Consider the following 24,390-nt stretch of genomic DNA (forward strand, 5'->3'; position numbering starts at 1 on the left):
ATTGATATCCAAACAATCGCTCAGCAAGTGTTCGATTTAATCGTTCAACTATTGCCTGATCACGATGAATTACAGTATGTTCTCGTCTAAATTTGACATTGTGTTGCTTCATCAAAGATTATACTGCACGAAGCAATTCCTTGCCAGGATCAACATGTAATATTTGTGGTCATCGCAAGGGTCCCCGTTGATAAATTCGTTCATAAGCAGAAGAAACTTCAGTTGCTGTTTGAGCTGATAACGACTCTGCTTCCTTATATCTACTTGCAACGTCAAATTCATTCAACACGTATTTGTATGTTAATTGACGTCTTCCAATTTTAATAGTATCGTGTGGTAAAAATAAAATATCTGCTTGATGAATTTCATTAGGAGTGCTGACATAAAAATATGCGTACGGAATTTGTTTAGGTGGTGGTAGATAAAACTTGCCATATTGCCTGTCGTGCTAACCATTTTGCAGCAACAGAACGTGTAACATTTGCTGCATCAGCGAGTTTACTAATAGCTGCTCTACCTTTCCAATATCCTCTTTTGCTATAATAAATCGATTCCATTATTTTAATAATCAGTTGATTAATTACCGGATCCAAAGAATAATTTACCTTTCGTCGCCGATCTTACCAACAATTAGCTAATGATTCTCTGAAAGATTTTTTTATATGGAATTTAACGAGTGAACCAGCTTCACATCTGTAATATGTTGCAGATCTTTACTTTTATAAGCTACGTCATGAACGTGACATGCTTGATCAATAGCATTTACTGGATACTCTCCAGGTCTTGGTTGATCTCGTTCGTCAAGTCGGATATCAAGTCCGGTTCCAGGACTACAATAATTATATCCTGGAAGATGTTTTTCTCCTGGATTTTTAGCTCATGGAGTTCCTGGTAATTTTCCTAATAAAGTAGCGATATCACCACCAGACACGTTGTGTCCTGGCTGTGTCAGGGAGATAAATTTATATTTCTGTGTACCACATTTTCACAGATTTACCTGTAAGTGCACGCGTTTTATTTTTTGTTATTATTGCTGTTAATCCACTTGTAGGAGTGGATGGTCTACATCGAAAACAATATTAAACCACATTATTTAATATATTTGTACAACATGGATGTCAATGACTTCTCAGCGACACGAAAACAAGAGCCAGTCAAGCATCATCCAGCGCTACCAAATTCTATCAGAATGATAATAATAAGTCTTTCTGGGTCTGGTAAAAAGTAGTTATTACTTAATTTGATAATGAGATGGTTAAAGTGGGATAAGTTGTATTTGGCAGCTCCGTCAGTTGACGTTTTTAATGAAAATGCAAAATTGTTAAACGAAGATGCTGATGATATTATTGATTTTATAACCGATATCGATGAAGCGCCATCAGTAGATAATCTTTATGGATTTATTAATAATGTAGTCATTTATGTTGACGCAATGATGGACAAACAATCAAACTCAACTATAATATTTTCTCGAGGCAGACATAAAAATACAGACGTGATTTATGTTAGTCAGCGATATACACAAATACCTAAAGTGATCAGAGATAACTGCAATATTTTAGCTGTGTTTAATGGAGTTGATACACATACTTTGAGAAACATTCATCAAACCTGGTGTAGTGGAGACACGGACATTATTAGGTTCAAAAACTTCTTTTCAAAAGCACAATCTGCTTCACATGGGCTTATAACAATACATTTACATGATCCTCGATCGCGATATCGTATAGGACTTGATACAATATTTGGTTGAGAGACTGATTTAATGATTCATACATTTATAGCAGCGGAGAGGGTGCGACCTCAATAAAACGTCCGGCAGGTAAACGCAAACGCGCATACTTTTTAAAAAACACAAACGACAAAGATAAAGTAAAAAATATATAACCCAATTCACCCTCTCTGCTGTTAATATTATGAAATAAATAGACGTAAAAAAATACACACAAAAAGATACAAAAATAAATTAAACTTATGTTGTATATAAAAACCTAAAAAAACAATACGTCTAGGAAAAAAAGTTGACATTCAAATCTTCGTGTTTCCACAAAGAAGTCTGATAATTTCTTACGATGTTAGGATGAGATAAATGGGGATTCAGCTTTAGAATATAGATGTTCCTCATGCTGAATTCATCATCACTGTCATTGTCATCGATATCATCATCACCAAAGATAACGTCTTCAAAACAAAAGAAATAACAAGAAGAATGACAAAGAAATATATAAGAATTATTTCGACCATCAATCAGCAATATAAATGTTAAATTCATTCTATTTTGGGGAGACCGAGGAGCCTACTGTACCCGATGATGTGCCATGGTACGACGCAGACTCGTGCGCGGTCACAAAAAGCACGCAAGTAGAGTCTGTATTTCTTATTCTTTTCGTTTATATTGGCAAACATTCCGTACTAATGCATTCTGAATAAAAAGTGTTTTTACTAAGTATGTTTTCAAAGAAATTCATATTTCGTTATAATTAAAAATGTCAACGCTTTGGCTATTTTTGAGAAGAAAAAAAAACATTTTGGATATTATTATTGTTATTGTCATTATTATTATTATTATTATTATTATGAACGAACTATTAAAATATGAACTATTAAAATATACATTTGAAATCTAAGCAATTAATACATTCAGAGGCTCAGTAAGAAAGTATTAGAAAAGTCTCAGTTGAGAATAGAAATGGAAAAAATATATTTTTAAATTACGATATTTTTATAATAATTTAAAAAACAGTCAATATAATCATTTTTGAAACCAAAACATCATTTTAATAATAATAGCAATAATAATAATATCAAAATTAACCAATGTAGCGGTATGTATCTTGCATTTTGTTTACATCATCCAAACGCTGATTTTTTCCTCTACTTAAGTTCAGGGCAGTCGTAAATGGGGGCGGACAATTCGGGTGACCGCCTAAGGCACAAAGCTTCGCATGGGGAGGTGCTGGTGGTGGGATATTTCGCGCAGCCCAAACTTGCGACAGCCCTAATGACACTAGAATGAGCTTCACACCCATATCCTCATCATATGTATTAGGCGGCTTCGTCTCCCAAACGTAACATCGATTTAACATTATAAGTTTTCGAAGTTATCAATGTTTGTGCATACGGAGAATGGTATACATGAATAGTTTTAAGGTATGGACGGATTCAATAATTCTGAGCTCGAGTTTACTTGCGCCAGGTAGTTATTTTCCCATTCAGAATGGATATAGTAGAAATGGTCTCTCTAGCAGCCATATATGCTATCAACAAGAAGATAACCTCATCAAGGTTGGAACTTGCGGCACAAGAGACTTGCTACAACCAGTAAAAAGGTATTTGCGTGTAGTATTATATACTGTCTGTTGAAAGAGACAAGGAAAATTGTGAGAGCATAAGTTTTGGTGTCTTTGTTACATTAAGCCCAAAACTTGAAGTGATCTGTTGACCAACATGCTTAACTTGTCCAAAAGTTCTTGTAGATTTTTGACTTGTATCTTTACATTTGCATTTTGTAAAATATTCTGGTTACAAAGTGGACAAAACTGTCTGATAGCACATGCTCTCCTCAGACATTCGCGATGGAAGATATGTTTACAAGGAGTCACCAGTCCATCACCTATTTCATCTAGGCAAATGGCGCACTCGTCATCCAGATTCTCAAGCTGCTCTTGTGTAGCTATTGGAAAGGTGTTCATGACATCCTGTGATTCGGTTCTCTGCATGTGTCGGATATATTCTGGCAGCAGAATTAGAACAATAACGAAGAGCTGAGCAAACACAAATAACATCGCATGCACAATGAGCCAAAATATATTTTGGGAAAAGAGAGGGAAGAACAGCTTGTGGTATCCTTGCAAAATGGAGCAAATAATAACAACAATGCCCTTTGACAGGCAGATGCAGTCTATAATGTTTTGTGTTTTTGTAAGATCCATGTCGTAAAACCAGGAAATCATATTAACTGTGTACTCCATGAAGGTCATTAAGGCTTGAGACACCAGTAGAAGACATTCAGAGGTAAACAAAACGGACCACATTCCCAGTTCGAACTGGTTTGCAATATTCAAGGGCACCAATATGGACACCACAATGAAGCTCATAATGAAAACGACAACCCCAACGTATACTCGCAACTGGCGTTCAGCGACACGTGCTCCCAGTTGGGTAAGAAAAGGCTCAAGCATCAACCAAATGTCACCCAAAACTCCCACCAATGTAAATTGAAGCAAAACACTAACTGCGTCACCCCTTTTCTCTTCGTTCAGATTCATAACTTGGAGGTGTACAGCAAACGAATGGAAACAAATCCAAGTATTATTAGCATTGCCCGTGTCAATCAGCTCAAGCAACCATTGCATGTCTTCTCTTTGATTAACTAGATAGTAACGAATCGTGATGATAATAATATTTCCAGCTTGAACAAGAAGTGCGAAAATTGAATTGAGAACAATAAAAGAAGTACACCACTTGCCAATGATGTTAATTAGTGTGGGCGTGGATACAAGGGCTTGTAACGGCATTCCATCCTGGAACTCACTTATAACTGCATATGTGTAATAAGAGACAAAATAAAATGAGAAAATGTGACGGAATGGAAACTTTGTAAAGCGGTTTGTTAGAAAAGCGGCTACATGTTGCAATAAAACGTCCTCATTCTGTCCCACGTTAAGGCTGAGTTGATAAGCATACCCGAAGACATCCCACAAAGCTATGGCTGTGAAGATAAGTATCGAAGACCAATACACAAAATAAACGAAGATAGTCAAACTGAGCCAAAAGACAAAGCTTATCAATACCAATATTGCTACAGTAGACCACCACGGAAGTGTAATTAATCGTCGGGTTATATACATCAAGGCGATTAGGGAAAGTACGACAGTAGCTAACAGGAGAATGGTACACTGGGTGGTTGACTCCTCTGATGCCAAATTCTTGACGCTTTCTAGGCAATTATTGATAACAGATCCAAAAAATAACAGTGGCGAAGAAAGGACATAGAAACACACGATTTGACTTCTTGTGTAGTTGAGTGTTCCGAGAATAAATAGTGAACCTGGAAGAAAGAACATAAATACTGCATTACAGATCTGCGAATGAGTACACACACACACACACACACACACACACACTATATGACCACTACGGGGCAATTCAGCTCATTATCATAACATAGCAAGGTAACTAAAATAGACCCAACCTCATTACACTACCCATACATGTACTTACGCAAGCATATGTATATATATATATATATATATATATATATATATATATATATATATATATATATATATATATATATATATATATATATATATATATAGTGTGTGTGTGTGTGTGTGTGTGTTAGGTAGATGGCTCTATGCAGTGGTAGCAACCACCACCACCACCACTTATTTATCTCCTGGATTGCATGTTTGGAAATGCGTAGTTTAGTGACTCTGTCTAATAATCTCTTTCTCAGAATTTACAGTAAACAAAGATGGGGAGATTTATCAACCATTCACCGTGTGGTCTAGTCTTCCGGGTTGTTTTTCCTGTGTAGGCAGAAATTGATTGTCTAACCTAATTTTTCAAATTACATTTAGCTTAGAAAGTGGATGACGTGTGAGGTAACGAACTAAAAACAAACACAAATCAAAAACAATTAAAAAATATTCTCCACCACACCATTCAGAAAGTATCTTATTAGTCAAGCGATTATTCTGAATGGAATACAAACAGTATTCTCATGCTATGAAATTTCTTGCTAATCCGTAAGTTTTCTACGCCATGGAATCTTCCAATGTTATTGGAATATTTGAGTGTCTGACTTATCGATGAATATTTTCAGATATGAAGAAAGGAAAATGTAGCTAATTGGTTTGATAAATGAAAACATGGATGATAACTTTGTTATAGCGCAAGAAATTAGAACCTACTAACATTTTGCATTAAGGGAAGTCTCGAATTTAAGCTGTCACTTGGGTTAGTCTCATTCAGTTCTTTTTTAAAATTCTGTTTGATATTCAAACGATATAAAACGATATACAGATCAATATGTCCTCCTGGCAAAGACCGTTGAACTTCCTGTCTTTTACTGGTTTTCAGCAAAATTTCACTTAAATCGTAAGGCACATTTTATCTGATTAAAACTGAATGTTCTTCGTGGGAATTTCTTCAATGATTGGCCCAAAATATAATTTGGTGGGACTGTGTAAGACGTCTTTATACAGAGTGCAAAAACGCCCTCCCCCAGTTTACTTTACTGACCTCAATTACAGGAGATTGCACTTTTTTATATAAAGTTTTGAAATCAAAGGTATGGGAAGAAGTAAAATTGTAACATAAGAGTAATCTCTTTCAACAGTAGAGTTAACTAAGTTGAAAATTGATACAAACGAGGTACCTTTTGCAAGTCATGGCTGATGATTATCCGAATGACAATATGTGTAGATATCTTATCCTGATATACTTCCACTGGCTTACCTCTAAACTGGATGAAGAATGTATCTAATGATAACAAGTTGCAAATTATAGGGACATTGACTTACCCAAAATTGCCTATAACTGGCAGAAAATGTCTTACCTCCATATCGCAGGAAGAAACAGGGTAAGCTAAGTATCCAGTACTCAGAGTCCGGTGAAAACAACATCCAGAGATGGATGAGGGCTAGTACGGGCATGTACAGTGCCACTTCCGCTATATACGGAATGTATCCGCGATCCAAGATAAAGAAAAATACTCTGATTCCGAGTTCAATGTTGTTTACAATCTCCATTTTCTGTAATAATAATAATAATAATAATAATAATCATTATAATAATAATAATGCGTACCGAAGAATATTTACCACGTTCTGCCAATAATATCTTAGTCAACCTTGAAGAAATCTACACCGTCATACAAGCTGCTACAAAAACAAAGATAGCATACTACATGTACGCTGGTTCATAGGAAGGTATCAACGCGCGTCCACCATAGCATCTTAGGTTACAAGAAGGAAAATGGTTTCCACAAACTAAATCAGGTCTGATGCCACAAACGATGACTAAACATTAAGAAATGTTCGCATTTGACACTGACCCCCCCCCCCACCAAAATAAAAATGTACCTATTTATTTTTTTGTACATCCATAGATTCGGGTCTTGGATACCACAACAAGAACGAATAATTCCAGAATACAGCTAGAGTTCTGTGTCCTTTACTTTGGCGAAATTTGTGTGGATAGCTTGAATTTAACACAATAAAGATACTCAATGATTTTGGATACAAAAGATGATGTATCCAACCAGTGAAAGAGTTTTACGTAAGTATAATAATACTATTTATTTACCACACGATGAAGTAAATGTACCATTTACCATGCTCTTGTTCACCAACACGGTTACACTTGACGACATCTGCAGAGATATCACCAGTGACATTGCTTAGTGAAGACTTCTGGACAATATCGAGGATGCCGTATTTTTTTCCATAGATGTAATACAGAGGCATAATATTCATATATTGTGTTAAGAATAATGGCTATTGAAATGGAGGATTTTACGTTTTGAAAAATGTAGATGTTCCCAACAAGCCAAAACCACGAAAATAATTTATGGGGTGGTGAGCTTTTTCGATCGTTACATTTACTTATATACCAGTAGTTGTATCAGTCACTTGGGGGACAAAAGGAAATCCAAATGCTAAAATTGTCCATAGCTTTCAACATGGGGATGGTATTATGAGGACAAAAGTGTTATAGGGACAAATGTTTACAGGGACAAAAGGTCGTAAGTTTAAGGGGACAAACGGGAATGATAATGTTTACATTTTTATCTACAATCCAACACACACGTCTACTATCCAGCAATCACTTTTTGATTGCAATCCAAACACACGCCCTACTATCTATAATCCGCTTTTTGGTTACTTTCCAAACACACCCTTCAATCCAGCAACCACGCTTGTATCAGCCACCCCACTATACAATGAAATGGGTAGGAGTATTTATACACACAGACATACAAACATACTATACTTATATACACCTATACATTCTATCACATCCAGGCTATGAAGCGCTTATAGACGCACTCTACACCCTCTCAGAAATATAAACACGAGAAAGGGAAAGTGGTTTTAAGTTTAGTCTTTTGCAGAGACAAAGACATACACACCACCTACTCAAAATAGAAACGACAAATGTTTAGCAACTGGTTAACATATCTCTTTTCCAGAAAAGGCAGACTTCATTTATCGTCTCCTTAAATTTTGCCTCACAGCAGACCCATACACCATGCTCTCTTCAGACACCCTTGTCTCTCCATATGCACTCTTCTCTTTCATACAATGTATGTGATCATGTTTACGGCCCAAGATGCCTTCACATAGTCTAAGTAGTGTGGTTTTAAGACCATGTTGGAAATAATGGTCGATGGCTCCAGCTTTACTCATATCTTGCTTGAGTTGTGTTGACAAAAGTTGATAGCATAAGAGAATGCGCTTGAATATATAGATAAGACCGGTTCGAAACGGAATGAAAAGTTCCACCAATCAAAACACGTGTTATAATATTCAGTCAGAGCGTGTGGTCTCTCTTCCAGGTAGACGAAAGCTGACACGTGAAATAACTTTCAGTATAAAGGCTTATCATTTTCTACGGTTTACTCTTGCAGTTTAAAGTTCAAGTATAATATCTCTGGCTAAAAAACAAAGACAGTGTATTGGGGGAGCACTTGCTGCGGATACATCGTATACTTGGACGGATATTTTCATGACTTCGACTACTACGATTGCTGTAGCCGGTGTTCTTCTTCTAGAAGAGAAAGACTTCACGTTAGCTTTGACTGATTGTCTTCCTAGGAATGTTGCATGCGATGACAGTACTACCTTCACTTTCTCCATCATTATCATTGATGGATGATTTTAGAAAGAGACAAAAGGAATAATTGGATAAAGTTTTGCAACGACAGAAATGAGAAGAGGCATATGTTCAATAACAGCAAAAAGAGGAATAAAGAAATCCAAAATAAGAAAAGTTTATTACAAAATATTTTGAATGAGTTAGCACCAGAATGCGTTAGCTCACCAGAAACCTCAAGGCGAAACTGCAATAGCTACTCTGAGAGATTTCAAGACTATCATGAAAGAGAAGATATAGACACCAAGACACATTCACAGGGATGGGAGAAGAAGACACACTAGACGTATTTAAAATTACGTCTTCACTAAATACCTAGTAAGATTTCAGTTTCTTTTCTGACGTCTTCACCTACTCCCATATGATCAGAAATGAAAGCTTGCACCAAACAGATGATCTCGACACCATCTTTAGCAGAAGGAAAAAAAAAAAGAAAAAAGAAAAGAAAGGAAGACATAAAAAGTCACCCTTCCACCACAGAAGACTAATCATGCTCCTATTGCTCTCCAGACATGCCAAGCCTGATCGTAATCCCCCCCCCCAAAAAAAAAACAACAAACAACCCACGGTGGACTCGCGAAGACTTATCGCACCCCACCCCCCAAATACTACACGTCGGACATGCCGAGCCTCATCGCAATCCCCAAATATGCTACATGTCGGATACACCAAGCTTCGTTGCAGTCATCAAAAATACTACACGTCAGACACGCCAAGCACCATCGCAGTCCCCAAACATACTACACGTCGGATATACCAAGCCTCATTGCAATCCTCAAACACACTACTCGTTGGACACACCAAGCTTCATCGCAATCCTCAGAAATTCTACACGAACATCAACCTAAGTGAAGCCAAGCCTCATCGCAAACCTCACACATACTACACAAACATCAACCTAAGAGCAGTGGGTAACATATTAAGAAGCATCAACAGCAATAGCAACACACACACACACACACACACACACACACACACACAAAATAAACAATAGTAAACTCCATCATGGATATATTTTTAGCCAGCATTTACTAAAGTCCTGCTCGTGCAGCTGGTTACGGAGGGATTCAAAACTAGCGTCTTAATGCGAAAACTAAGCTTTAAAAAAAAAAAAAAGTCTGCCAGATGTACGATATTGATTACAAGAACAATCTGTGTACACGTTACACAAAACCCATTCGACAAAAAATGTACACAAGTCAAATCAAAGTAGCTCGCGTCGATCATCAGTGACTTACAAATTTAGCTAATGTATCTCATTTGGCAACGTAAAATCGTGGCTACAGATACGTTTTGTGCCATTGACGTGTTTCGAAACTAGCTTGGATAGTTCCTTTGACTTCCCAAACAAAGTTCAGGGTTAATATGAGCTTTACATTTGGTTTTGAAATAAAGATGTATACAGCATCTGCGATGGTAAACAGACAAAGCCACCGAATTTCTGAACGAAGCTTTTCAAATAGAATTGAAAAATGACATTGATTTTTTTTCACTATTGAAAATCCTAAAACGAAAGCAAGTGTCGTAGAGCATTTTCTGAGAACTTTGAAAGAAAGAGTGTCCAAAATATTTAACACATCAACAATGTCTCAAATTCATCGACGTGTAACCACGTCTTTTTAAAGCTGACACTCAATCGTAGCATTTGATGTTCACTCGAAGAAGTGACCCTTGAAAACGAAGTGATAGTGTTTTGATCGATTGTTTAGAACGTTACATACTAACAAAAGGAAAGAAGTGCTGTTAAACACGCAATCCTCCTGTCTGTAAATTGTAAGAACAGAGAAGTGTTAAAAGGAACTCTTTATTTGCATGAGTGACTGAAAAAGAAGACGTGAATTATATCGAAAGCATTCTCGATCGAAGAACATAGTCATTCTTACCTTGGCTATTTTCTTTTCTCGTTTTCGACGGCTGTGTTAGCTGAACTGCAGGATCTTAAAGGCTGTTTGATATTTGTTATGTTTATGTTTCTTTCGACAAAACACTGTGTATATTGGTTACTTTGAGCATTTCACAACAGAAACTGGGAAACACATTTCACAAATTTAGCAACGTTTTTCTTTGGTATAGTCTATTTATAGATATGCAATACGGTATACTATGTCGTCAGTGAGGCATAGAAGGCAGTCTGCGAGGATTATTTGAGTTGGGGTGTCAGGCTTATCGGGATATATGTCACCGACAACGTTATTTTAACAAGAATACAAAGTTTGACATTGATTACAGGCAAATGTCTCGTTTGTACAATGAAGTGAAATCCAGTCTTTTGGAAAGATCAACAAAACTGACTTGCAATGCGACTTTGAGGACTTATATAAAGTGGTTATTGATTCAATTCAGACCACCTTGTCCACTCTCGACGGTAAATCGTTTGAAATTTGTTCTATTTTATACCAGGATACGATGGTCGTAATTGATGACGCCTTTTCGACCGTAGCTGCATTTAGCAAGTTGACTACACATCAGACAGCCTTGAATTAGCGTAAACAGTGATCGCGCATTTTCGATGAAATAAAACCGGTGTATCGTTACTAAATATACACATGTCTATATAAATTATATGGAACCAATGGAATCTTCTGATTCAAGCAGACAGGGAAATAAATCGAAATTAACAGGGCCGTAAACGGTTAGTTAAAAGAACATTATCATAATCTACAAGTAATATATACATACTGCAATATATTATTTCTCATACGTTTTACAGTATTTTTTGTTTGTGCCTTAACACAATAATAGATGAAAATATTTAAATTGTTTTAAAAGCCTGCAGTTATCAAATTTATTTAGAAAATACGCTCTTTATATGAGACATCAAAAAGAAATCATGTCATACAGGTGAGAGAATTTGTAATTCGTTCCCTTCAGAGATTTGAACCCTGTCCGCAGATTATATCAACAATCGCATAGCCTGCACGCACCAACCTCTATACCCCATTGATCACGAGCAAATCCTCAAATAAGGATGGAACATGACGCCTGATATAAGCATTTGCGCGTGGCAGACACATGTGCGTGACGATCCAGCTATAAACTCTGTTCTACTACAGTCACTCCTGATTCATATGACAAATGAAGGCATATATAAATTAAGAGAGATAGGTATACTCATGTTGTTGTTGTTGTTGTTGTTGGGTTTAACGCCATTTTTCAGCACACGATAGGCTATACATGGCGGCCAGTATTATTGGTGGAGGAAGAACCCGGGAAGACCCGAAAAGAACCACCGACCCACGAGAAGCTACTGGCAAGCTTTCTCACATACCCACATTGGCTGAATCCGAGACTCGAAAGGGCGCAGACAGAGGTGAGATGGCAGTGATCCGTAACGGAGAGCGCTTTAGACCACTCGGCTAGGTGTACTCATGACTCCCAGGATTGTACATGATGATACATAATAATAAGTCGTGAAATTATAGATTGGCAAATAATATCATATACAGGTTAGAGAATTCGCTCCATATTGTTTCGAAACCAGGTCAGAGGGTTACGGCAAAAATCGCATTGCCTGCAGGCACCAACCCTACAACCGCTCGACCATGCGCACAGACTTTCCACCATCACCCCAAAAAATGATCGTACATAGTCACAACGATGGAACATAGTCGCTGACACACACACACGCACAGATATATATTTATGTATGTATGCATATACATGTGTGTGTGTGTATATATATATATATATATATATATATATATATATATATATATATATATACACACACACACACACACGCACATATGACAGGCGGTTAAAGGCAGCTAATGAAAGATTATGAAAATTACATAAGTAGTCCCACGTTCGAAGCTTAAACTAGATCATATTATTTAGGTATATCTTGAGCACACAGACAATAACGTTTTTGATAAATGTACTTTTTAATTTCATTCATTCCATAATATTTTAAAACAAAATTTCCTGTTTTGATCTTAAGCTAGAGAGACTAGTTATTCACATTTAAGTCATTTGACAATAAATATGAAACTACATTTAGGAAGTGATGAATGAAAATTTGCTTTCCAATGAACGCTTATAACATAGAAATTACTATTGTTTTCAGAAACTCACTAAAAGGGTAACCTAATATAAATTTCTCCTTGGCCTATAATATCGCAAAATACCTGAACAAATATGGAGTCCTACTTTTATGTATCTTACTTACCAGCTCCCCCCCCCCCATGTCATATTAATTCTCTGTCTCTCCCAGCGGAGTAAGCATTACTCCGCTGGGAGAGACAGAGAATTAATGTCTCCTAATTTGCAATAATTCACTTTTCCCTCTCTCTCTTCCCGGTATCCAGACTAGAGTACTGTCCCTTTGACCGTCACACTGTACAGCACAGATTTCAGACTTGGTGTCTTGTCAAAATGCCTTGCTATCCAATAGCCTGATATAATAACATGTTCATGTCTAATTGAATTTTTTTGGGCAGTTTACCGATAGTATTACTGTTCAATGTTTAGTGTGAAGTGAAAGTTTTTACAGTACAAGAAATCATTAGTTTGGCAATACACAGGTAATTGAATCAGGGAGAAAAAGTATTTTAAAAACTGTCAGAATAGACGATTCTTCTTGGCTAAGAAAAAAAAAAGTACCATTGTATGACCTAAGTTTTTGAGAGTTGATTTGAAACTGCCGATAGATGAAAACGTGTTTTTCTTGCTGGTCTCCGGTCAATGGTTTATGGCATTTTTTGAACATGGTTCGTTATAGTCTCCAGGCGTGTGCAGTAAAACATGACGTTTCTAAATATTGGACACACCAATTATATTACTGTAGTCATTCGAAAATAAACTTAACACTATTTGTTTAAATTGAAGCATGCAAAAATTGCTAATGCATATTTCTAACACAGAAGATGCCTTTGTGATCAGAATATCATAAAATATGGGAACCTAATCTTAATTTTCTTCGCTCTACAACGACACAAAATAGCATAAAATATGTCCTACTTTTCTTTCTTTTAACATCCACTACGCCTATCTGTCTGTCTCTATTACACATGTTAATTCCCTGTCTCTCCCTACAGCGTAATGTTAATTCCTTCGCTCTCAAAATGTCTCACTCATCATGGAAAATAATAATAATAATAATAATAACAACAACAATAATAATGACTACGAAGTGTTGCCACACATCCTCTTTTTCACGGACATGTCCTCCTTTTAGGTCCTTAAATCTCTATGCAGATAGTAATACAGATACACCCACTCTAAGGAGTGTCCTCTTTTTTATAAGTTTAAATGTGTTAACCCTAGATGATGATGATGATGATGATGATGATGATGATGATGATGATGATTGTATAAGAAACTCAGAAAAGGGTAACATTTACTCCAAACCATCGGTTTGGGTACTTTTTTATTGCGTTCTTTTGACAATATTTAATTGTGTGCACTATCCTCACGGTAGCTAAAGATGCAATTCATGTGGCTAGGTCATTCAATAAGAAACGACCTTTGCTAGGTACAGTCAATTTTAACCACTACTATCTTATTGAGCATAAATGTGTTGAAATTAATGTTTATCTTTATTACTGTAGAAGAATGTTTAAGTTTTACAAATTTATGTGCACTGTGCTCGCAGTTGACGGTCAGATAGTTGACGAGTATGGATAACGGTCAATAGAAAAGTGATTTTGTGAACATTACAGTTATCTAATTTCTTTTGCTCAGAAACAAAATGTTCGTCTATGATGAAATGACACTGTACTAAATGGTTGGAGCTCTAGTCTTCTGTTACAACGTTGTCAGCCTTAAATCAATGCAAAGTTTTGTATCATTGTATGTTTGTGAATGTTTATGCATATGTTTACGATTGATTAAAACCACTCACCCCTCTCTTGTGTGTGTTTGCAAACTATGCTTGTGTGAGAGTGTAGCCTGTGCATGAACACTCATACCACTTTTGTAGTAGTATATAAGAATAGAGTGAGCATAAACACTCATACCACTCTTGTAGTAGTATATAAGAATGGAGTGAACATAAACACTCATACCCTTTTTGTTGGAGTGTAGAGGCGTGTGTTTGGATTGCAATAAAAAAAGAGGGTGCTGAATTATAGGAGTGTATGTTAGTTGTCAAAAAGTGGGTGCTAGATTGTATGGTGTATTTGTATAGTAATGAAGAAGTAGTTGCTGGATTGTAAGGTGTGTGTTTGGATAGTAAGTTAACCCCCGACGTAACACGATCATTGAGTTCCCAAGAGTGGTCGCGTACTCGAAGTGTTTGAGTTCACTCCCTTTAATTTTGATTTAAAAACATGTAATTCGGTTATCTTTAATAATATTAAGTTTAGCCGTTTGCGATTTTTTTTTAGTTTTAGGCAAATAAATTCATTATTATTTAGTCTTCACTAAAAATTAAATTACAAAAATCATATAGCATTAACGCGGAATTCGCTTAAGTTGAAATCGAGAAAGTCATGGAATGACTGTAATCAAAACGAGGATGCTGGATTGTAAGGTGTGTGTTTGGATAATAATCGACAAGCGACCGCTGGATAGTAAATGTAGTGTTCTGGTTTGTAAAAAACATTTTCACATTAACACTCCCATTTGAAGCTATAATGTCATAGTCCCATAGGTTTACATGTAACGTCACGATGACCTCAAACTACGAAGTAATATTATTAATTTCCTGTTTGAGGATGTAAACTTTCGACCTATTGATGCAATATTACCACACCGATGTTAAACCTATGGACCATTTTAACACAAGTTTTTCCATAAGTACCCAGAATGGCTTGTATTGAGGTCAAATGGTGACAACTTCAACTTAAAACCCCGTTTATCCCTTCTTGTTTCTGTTATGGTATGTTTGTATGTAAGGATATAACCAGGCCAAGACCCAGGGTAAGGCGAACGAGGCAACCGCCTTGGGCCCCGCGCTTTCAGGAAATCAACTCCGCAATGCAATTTTTTGCTTGTGGCCCCGCACATCGCTTGCAGCCTTGGGGCCCCACATGCTGCCTTGGGCCCTGCACATCCTAGGGCTGGGTCTGGATATAATAATTTGTCTATCAACACTTAATACCGTTATGTGATAGTATATTATAGTGTGTGTGTGTGTGTGTGTGTGTGTGTGTGTCTATTTCATGCCCCTTCTTTTCATCCTACCCATCTTTTTTTCTGTTTTTGTATATATGTAAGTTTAGGGGGTAGTTAATAAAAAAAAATAATACAACCATTTTCGTTGGAGAGTAGAGAGGGGTGTTTGGATAGCATTGATTTGTTTGGAAGTATAAGTGCTGTATATTTGGATAGTATAGGACTATAGGTGGTGTGTGTTTGTGACCTGGTGTCTGTTTGGCTTTGTTATCGTTATCTTAGATATGATCGACCACGGTTTTATTGCCCAGATCGAGTGAATAATAATATAAAATGAGAAATTAATGAATGGAATAACAGAGATCTGAGCAGAGATAAAGAATAAAATAATACGAACTGCCGTATATGAAGTGCCATAATTCAATCAATTACATAAACAAAATAAATGGTTTTCTTTCTCCCAGAGTTAAAGAATTACACGAATTTCAATTAGCCGTTATGTTACTTATAGAACAAATTTCATCATATGATCGAGTGACTGATCGAACTCAAATTGTCTGCATGAAAACACCAACTGGTACATCCGGTTCTTTCCAAATTGCTGCTGGTGATTGGTCAGCGTTACTTCTCTTTCCTTCTCTTTCTCTCCTTTTAGCATCTCGGGTCATCAACCTACTATTTGCAGTCTGCACTATCTTCCACTGCGCAGTCCGTATCGAGCTATCTTGTTTTTCCTTCTGCTTTATTTGAGATTCGTACCTCTTTATCATGTCGGATCTCTTCTCTTTTCGTGTCCCTCATTTCCGACATGCGCTTTTTACGACAATCTGACGAGAAATACTTTCTATTCCCCGGAGTAAAGATTTTCCTTTCGGTAGAAAAACTTGGACTGTTTAGTTCAACGAGAGGAACTACTCTAAAAACATGATTTTATCTGGGAACACACATACACACACACACATACACACACACACACACACGTCCTCATTTAGCTTATCCAATCAGGATTACTACTTTGCCCGCCAAAAACCTTTATCACTCCCAACCAAGTCGGAATAAGTCCCTTAAGTCCCAAAAACCTTTATCACTCCCAACCAAGTCAGAATAATTCCCTTAAGTCCGCCTTCATTGAAAACTATTATGGAGAGTCTCATTTTATGACTCCTGTTTCAAATGGACCACAACTTCCTAAAATATTCTTTGGTTTATATAAATTCTGGACATTTGACTAATATGACTTCGCGTTAACATTGCGCTCCTATCTGTTCCGAACTGTTACACAAGCGGGTTCTAATTAAAATTCAATTCATGCCCCAAACAGAAAAGATTGGATTGTATCCCTTGCAGTGAACAAGTTACTGAGGGACTTGCCAAGACGTCAATTTTAATGGGTAAGTGTCACACGGACTACGAAAGAATGTACTGTGAAATTTATACAACAGACAGATTATTCTACAAAATGTTGCAGCCCAACAATGTTGAATTGTAGATACAAAATTTAACCATTGCTATTCATTTTTGTCTACATAATATTTCGATATTGTTTCCTTCACGATTTTAATATAACTTCACTTTAATTTTTATATTTTTTTCCTAGATTGGCTGGCACCCAACACGGCCGGGCCCCACAGTAAGTCTGTACCTACTACAACGACAGTTACGCCACTGTGTCAATGTCTCGTAGAAAACCCATATGATTGCAAGAGTTTCTTGTTAAATACTGACATAAACACACAGAGAAAATATGCTTGTGCCAGAAAAAAGACCACTCGCCCGTGCACAGCTTGTTAAAAAAGGAATAACCTCTCCCTAGGTTACTCCAATTTGCTTCTGTAGGTGAGTATTTATGGAAAGCTTGATCAGTATGATAATAGTGTTTGGTATTGTTGTTTACAGATCAAACTCAAATCCTTCTAGACCCCCATGACATTGTCTGCACATCGCGAGAGCCCCCGTCCCGCGTGCGAAGTTACCACGAGGGACTCAAATACAGCGCAAATGCGAGACGAACCGCTATTATCATACTGCTCGTGGTTAGAGATTCAGCAACTAATTACGGAAGTAGTGAAGTGGGATACCCTAGCGGCAATGGGAATTAGCATTACAGAGACCCCTGGGACACTCTGGCGACAATGGAAAATTAACATGGAGAAAAATCGTGGGACACTCTGGCGACAAGGGAAATTAACATGGAGAAAAAATTGTGGGACTGTTGAGCGACAAGGGGAAATTAACATTGGAAATAGATTTTGGGACTGTTGAGCAACAAGGGGAAATTAACATGGAAATAAATCGTGGGACTGTCTAGCGTCAAGGGAAATTGAATATGGGATTTTTATTTTTTATTTTTTTTTTTTTAAAAAAATTTTTTAAATAAATTTTTTTTTTAAAAAAGGGGTAGGCAATTGAAAGTCATTCTCTTTTCGAGAAATATGGGTGGCCCTGAAAAGGGCCTTTGGCTTTCTTCTGCTTCTTCTTCTATTTCCTCCATTTCCTCATCCAGCCCCTAATCTTTCCCCAAATTCCCTTCTTCTTTCTCTTTTCATTTTCCGGTATCCAGTCCGGGTGACCCATGGCTCGGAACTTCTGTTGGATTTTTATCCAGTTATTGTTCAGTCTCTCATATTCTTCTTTTTTCTTTCTATTCTCTTCTTCTTTTCTATCTTTTGCCCACCTGTCTTTAATTTTCTGCACTTCTTCCTCTATTATCTTTTTCATCTTTTCTTCCGCTTTCTTTAGTTGTTCACTGCCCCTTTTCACGAACTTCCACTCTGACCATTTCTCTAGCTCTTCTAAATAACATCTCACTCCTTTTACCTTGTCCATAGACTATTTTATAGTCCCCACTCTTACATACTCTGGTTGAATCAATCCTCTCAATCTCTTAACTTCTTCCTCTATCATCTCCTCTATCATCTTCCTCGCTAATTGTAGTTCATTGACATAGTCAAGACTTTTTCTCAAACTCCATTCTCTTTCTATCCTTTCAATAGTATATTCTCCATCCATCATCCAAAAGTAAACATTTCTTAAGTCATTAAACAACGCCGACACTTCCATCTTGTATCTGTTATTCCGTAGAATGGTTCGAACGACGAACGTGGTGGGTTCTTATAGTGAAAGCGCGGACGTGATGGAAAACATCCCCCTAAAAACATAAAATTGATCTTACCTAGATCATGACCAAACAACGCGCGGACGTGAAGGAAAACATCCCCCTACTTTCTCATTTCATATAATAAAACCCAAACTATACTCTCCACATACGCTAAGAAACAATAAAGAAACCCATAATCTACTATTCGCACAAACATACCTGGGCTCTTACAAACACTAACACACAAACACATACCCTCACACTAAAAAAAGTCTGTTTATATTCACACTACTCTACCTTCACACATTGGCAAATTGATTGTTATTTCTTTTCTAGAGTATTGGGTAGCCCTGAAAAGAGCTGTTGGTTTTTTTTTTTAACTCCAGATGCACCTATCTAATGATTGCACCTTCCTGGCCTGGCGCCACACACGCATCTTCTTCCCCAGTCTCCTTTCACCTTTCTTCTTGGGAGTGCAGAGGCGGGATATGTGGCTTCAGAATCCCAATTTTCTGTCTCTGGGATTCTGAAATTTCCTCTCTCCTCTTCTTTGTTTCTTCTCTCCTCCTCTTCTTTTCTTCTTCTTCTTTCCTCCTCCTCCTCTTTCATTCTTGCCTCTTCGACAATGGCCTCCGCGGCCAGTTCATTTAGTATGCGCCTGGCATATTCCAGGTGCATCTGGAGTTCTAGCAGTTTCACAGTTCTGGTATTCATTGTTTTGTCAACGAATGAACAGGGTAGCTAGACTGTCCAGCGAGTTTCAATTTACAGTGAAAGCGCGGACGTGAAGGAAAACAACCCCTAAAAAAACATAGCATTGATCTTACCTAGATCATGACCAAACAACGCGCGGACCTAAAAGAAACACTCACTCACTTTTTATACTGCTCATTACTATTCTAAAAAATTTTCATTAATCACTTCAATATACTATTCACATACGCAAAGCAATACAATCAAACCCCAAATCTACTCTCCCCACACCTCAAACAGCCAAAAAAAAAAAACAAAAAAAACAACATCATCTTAATCTACTATCCACACCAACGTACGTGAGCACTTACAAACACACAATCCTATACACAAACACATACCCTCACATTTTTAAAAAAAGAGTTAGTGTTTATTATCACACTACTCTACCTACACACATTGGCAAATTGATGGTTATTTCTTTTCTAGAGTATTGGGGTAGCCCTGAAAAGGGCTGTTTTTTTGTTTTTTTTTGTTTGCTATGGCAATCTTTTAGTTTCTAAGAATGCGATGTCCTCTGAGGATAGACTTTCTGGCAATAGGTCTGCTTCTTCCGAAAGAGAAGAAGAACTCTTTGGTGTCGATACGACAATCGACAAAGCCTCTGTCAGGTTCAGGTTGTTGCTGCTGCTGTTGTTGTTGTTGCTGTTGCTGCTGTCTCTGAAGTCTGTACTTCTCTGTCCATTCTTCTTTCTCCCTGTTCACTTCTTCTCTGAAGAGCTCTTCTATCAGGTCTTCAGTGACTTTTAGCATTCTCACATTCTCTATCTCTTCTGGCTTCGGTATCAGACTGTGTCTGACCCTATGCAAATTCACGTAGGCTTCGTTTAGCTTAGCTAGTTTGGAGCACATCTTCGTAGGAGGATGAGTCGACAATGGATGGTTAGACTGGAAACTTCTCCGGTTCTTAAAGTCAAAGCGCGGACGTGAAGGAAAACATCCCCCACACGGTTTTCGAGTCGCAACGTTCAATGAGTGTTATGAGAGGGATAGTAAGAAATTAAAGAGCATCAATCAAAGATTCTTATAGCCAAACAAACGACAAAGGCATTTTTTTTCAAAACACAACATTTTTTATTCAAAATCACTTAACACTAACAAACAACTCTAACATTTTTAACAATAATCCAACAATATAACATCAAACATTTTTTTTCAAATGGCAAACATTTTTTTCTCAATTCACACTCTACTTTAAACAGGGCTGACAACGTTGTGAATGAAATTGTGATTTCCACTGTTGGAAGTCATTAGGCCATTGATGGACACTACGTTTCCTAGCTTGAGACAAAAGATAAGCATAATGGTCACAAAACCATCGATCTACTTTCACATCGTTTCTAGAAGAAGAACGAGGATCAAAATGAGTCACTAAATGTTCTAAGGAATAACCTAGGCTGCGATGATGCAGAAAATACACACAGTACTGTCCACACACCAAGGAATCTGTGCCTTGTAATTTCATATTATTGAATCGGGTGGTCTGAGCATTTCTTCTCATAAAGTCAATAATATCGTCTTCCAAAGGGGGCAATCCATACGAATCGAAATATTCCACACATCCTTCTTGAGGAAAGTAAACGGCTACCCAGTGGGTTCCTGGGAGATGACTGTCGTCCGTGTTGATCACATAAGCTAGATGGTCTTGAGGTTTGCGATGAGGGAGTTCATCTTTAGCACAGACGACAGGATTCCAAGAAGCCGTGTACGAACTGTGGTTCAAAAGGTAATAAAGTTCCCAGGTATCCATTGTTTTGTGTGGTTTCTTCTTCACAGGTAATAATAAGTCATCAATTCGATCCTGACTTTTTGCTTGAAAATGTTTGACAAATAACCGTTTCTTCGTTTTGTCTCCTCACTTTGATTCAGGAGAGCTTCGATGCGATCGATCTCTTGAGTGGTTAATGGTGGACAAGAATGTTCACGCAAGTCTTTATACCACTGATGCAACATGTCTTCGTCCGAGATGAGACTCCAAGCATCGTCCAGGTACTCGTCCAATTTTTCTTCTTGACTCAACATCAAGCATTTATCGTGTTGAATTTGACTGGGATGATCGTTTTGACATCCATAGCAATTTTTCTTGATCAATTCCGTCATTTTTTCGACCAAGTGTTTGGCAAAACAGCAGACTAAATGGGCTTCTTGTTCTGGCCATCTTGACTTCATCATGACAACTTCTTCGTCTTTGTCTTGGGATTCTTCTTCCACAGTTTCCTCACATTCCATCTCCAAAGTTTCTCCACTAGTTAAAGAGGGATAACAGTCTTCCATAGCTTCTAATAGTCTAGAATGACTTCTCTCAAACTGTTGATTTCTATGGTATTGTCAAATTCGGCATACAGGATGACGTTCACTGTGTGCCCTGCTTCTAGTGCACTCGCAAACTGAATTTCCACACGAATCTGGCCAGATTTTATAGGGTGGAAATGTCCCTCGTCGCTGCCTTGGTCTGGAGTGAAATCGAAAGCCCACAAAGCATAGCCTCCTGCATAATCCTCGTACGTAATACCGTGACTGGCGTTGGTTCCTAACTGTCCGGTGGCTTCGTACAGGGACAAGTACGATCTCAAGTAATTCTTCGCGGCACCAAAGCTAGGTTCGAAAGGTCGGGTACACAAGGTCTTGCCATCGCGACTGACTTCAATCTTGGACACATTGTAATGATGAAAGTTGAAAGGATTTTCGTTGTAGGCTCCGTTGAAGGCTGAATTCTTGACGATACCAACAATCAAACGCTTGGGTAACTGTCCTTGGAACAGATGATCTTCGATCATGGATCGCTGTCCAGAAGGAATGGTGAAGGTTTTCACTTCCAATCGTCGTATCGGATACTTAGCGGTCGTTCTGCTCAACGTCTGACTGATGTCGTTTCCCACTTTAGGTAACACTTCCACACGACGCACGTAGAGTCTGGCTTCTTCGATGATAGTTTTGTAAGTGGCATCAGCAGCAGCCATCAAATGGAAAGGGACACTGCTGCGATTCAGTCTCAAGCGGATATCCACTCCGTTCAGCAAATACTTTTCTTGTAACCACATGTCCAAATGCAAGCGATCCATCAGTTCTAAACTACGACTTCCAGCAATTTTCTTTCGTCGTTCTACAAATCCCGTTGTATTTTGAGCATCCCTAGCAACTGTAATGCTGTTGAACCTAGTCGCTTGGTCAGGTTTCCATACCACGCAAGCATCCAGATGAGTGTTCTTGGCTTCTTTACCGTACGTCAAGAGATTTTCCAGGTAGGCTCGGTAAGGGTAAGTATCCATGTTGCTGCTGACTAGTTTGTTATTCAAGTACAAGTCCACTTCGCTAAACAAGGAATGCATGAAATTATTGATGGGAGCTACTACATCATCATCGGCTAGGTTAGCGTTGGGTGGTTCGATCACTTTCACTTTCAAGTACAGGTAACTGCTATTCAGATCGATGTAATCTTCGGGCTGTCCTTTGATTTCAAACTCGATGGGAGCGGAATCGGCCAATGAGGAGACGGGATGAAATTCCACCCACTGGGATTCTTGCATCGTCATCATGGTGGGGGGCATGGCAAACATATCCAGTTCCGACTTGGAACAAGCACATGACTCTCGGTGCATCATTTTTTCTGTGTCTCAATAATCGAAAACGTCTAAGTCTCGAACGGTTCTTCTTTTCTTGGCCTTTCTAGCTTGAAGTCTGGTGAAAGGGTGTTTTCTTCGTCGTCTCTTTCTGCCTTGTCCTTGCTGAATGCCTGACTCGGTAGCGTGCAGGGCATTTATAGGTGTGTCTCGTCGGCCTAAAATGTCTTTGCCTGTTTGCAGCAAGACATTTTTGCCTGCCCTCATGAAGGCTTCTTTGGGGTTTTGTTTGTCGATGATGACATTTTGGAGAAATTCTTTGCCTTGTGTCAGTGCCGCATCTTTCAAGGCGTGCAATCCGCGTGTCACCATCGGTTTCAACACCGGGGCCACTGAACGAAAAGCCGATTTTAACATATCTCCTAAACCGTGTCCTCGCTGTCGAGCAACCCCTCGGTACACTGGATACATGACTTACGAATCGTGAGAGAACCGTTTTCGAAAATGGAGTTTCACTGTGACTTTTCCTTTGGTGAATGGAATATTTTGTCCCAAATCTCCTTTTATAGTAATGTTGACCGTGTCCAAATACAACTTGCTGACAGGCAAATAGTGAGGATGGACAAATTCGCGGTGGACGTGATAAGTGTTTCCACCTTCCTCGTCAGCGTTCGTGGCAGAATCCACTTTGAAAGGAATGACACGCAGTAACGGCACGGAGGTGTGTCCCACCACGTTGTACTCCACCACATCGGAATACACGAACATCAAATTCAGTCCTTGATTCAGTTCTACCGGGGCACGAAATAACTTGCTAAAAGATTCGTTGACGGAAACGATGGGTAATTCCTTTTTCTTGAGCATGGCCATTCTCATGTTCTTGTCTCCGCCCAACATGTCAAACAATTCAGGACAAAATAAGAAATACAGGATTTTTCCCCCTCAGGAAAAAATTTCATCAGGAAGCGACGAGTTGTTTTGTGGTATTCCAGGGTGACACTTTTTCTGGCAAGCTCCAAAGCTCTCAAAAACACGACATTA

At 38.1% G+C, this 24,390-nt stretch overlaps 1 protein-coding gene across 1 annotated transcript; it reads right to left on the bottom strand.

Moving 5' to 3' along the window:
- Window positions 1-1,453: 1,453 nt before the first annotated feature.
- LOC149805359 (uncharacterized) lies at window positions 1,454-10,901 on the bottom strand. Its single transcript, XM_089936171.1, has 3 exons — window positions 10,767-10,901; window positions 6,566-6,761; window positions 1,454-5,050 (listed from the first exon to the last, which is right to left on the bottom strand). Exons 2-3 carry the CDS (start codon window positions 6,756-6,758, stop codon window positions 3,408-3,410), a joined length of 1,836 nt encoding a protein of 611 aa, XP_089792297.1. The 5' UTR covers window positions 6,759-6,761; window positions 10,767-10,901; the 3' UTR covers window positions 1,454-3,407.
- Window positions 10,902-24,390: the final 13,489 nt, after the last annotated feature.

This window comes from Sinohyriopsis cumingii, chromosome 2, assembly GCF_028554795.1.
Source record: "Sinohyriopsis cumingii isolate HCF-2022 chromosome 2, ASM2855479v2, whole genome shotgun sequence".
Taxonomy (NCBI): Eukaryota; Metazoa; Mollusca; class Bivalvia; order Unionida; family Unionidae; genus Sinohyriopsis; species Sinohyriopsis cumingii.

Coding starts and splice junctions, on each gene's coding strand:
- LOC149805359 (XM_089936171.1), bottom strand. CDS start 6,758: ATGGAGATTGTAAACAACATTGAACTCGGAATCAGAGTATTTTTCTTT. Junction 5,051..6,565: donor TTTCTTCCTGCGATATGGAG/GTAAGACATTTT, acceptor TCTTTCTTCCAG/GTTCACTATTTATTCTCGGA.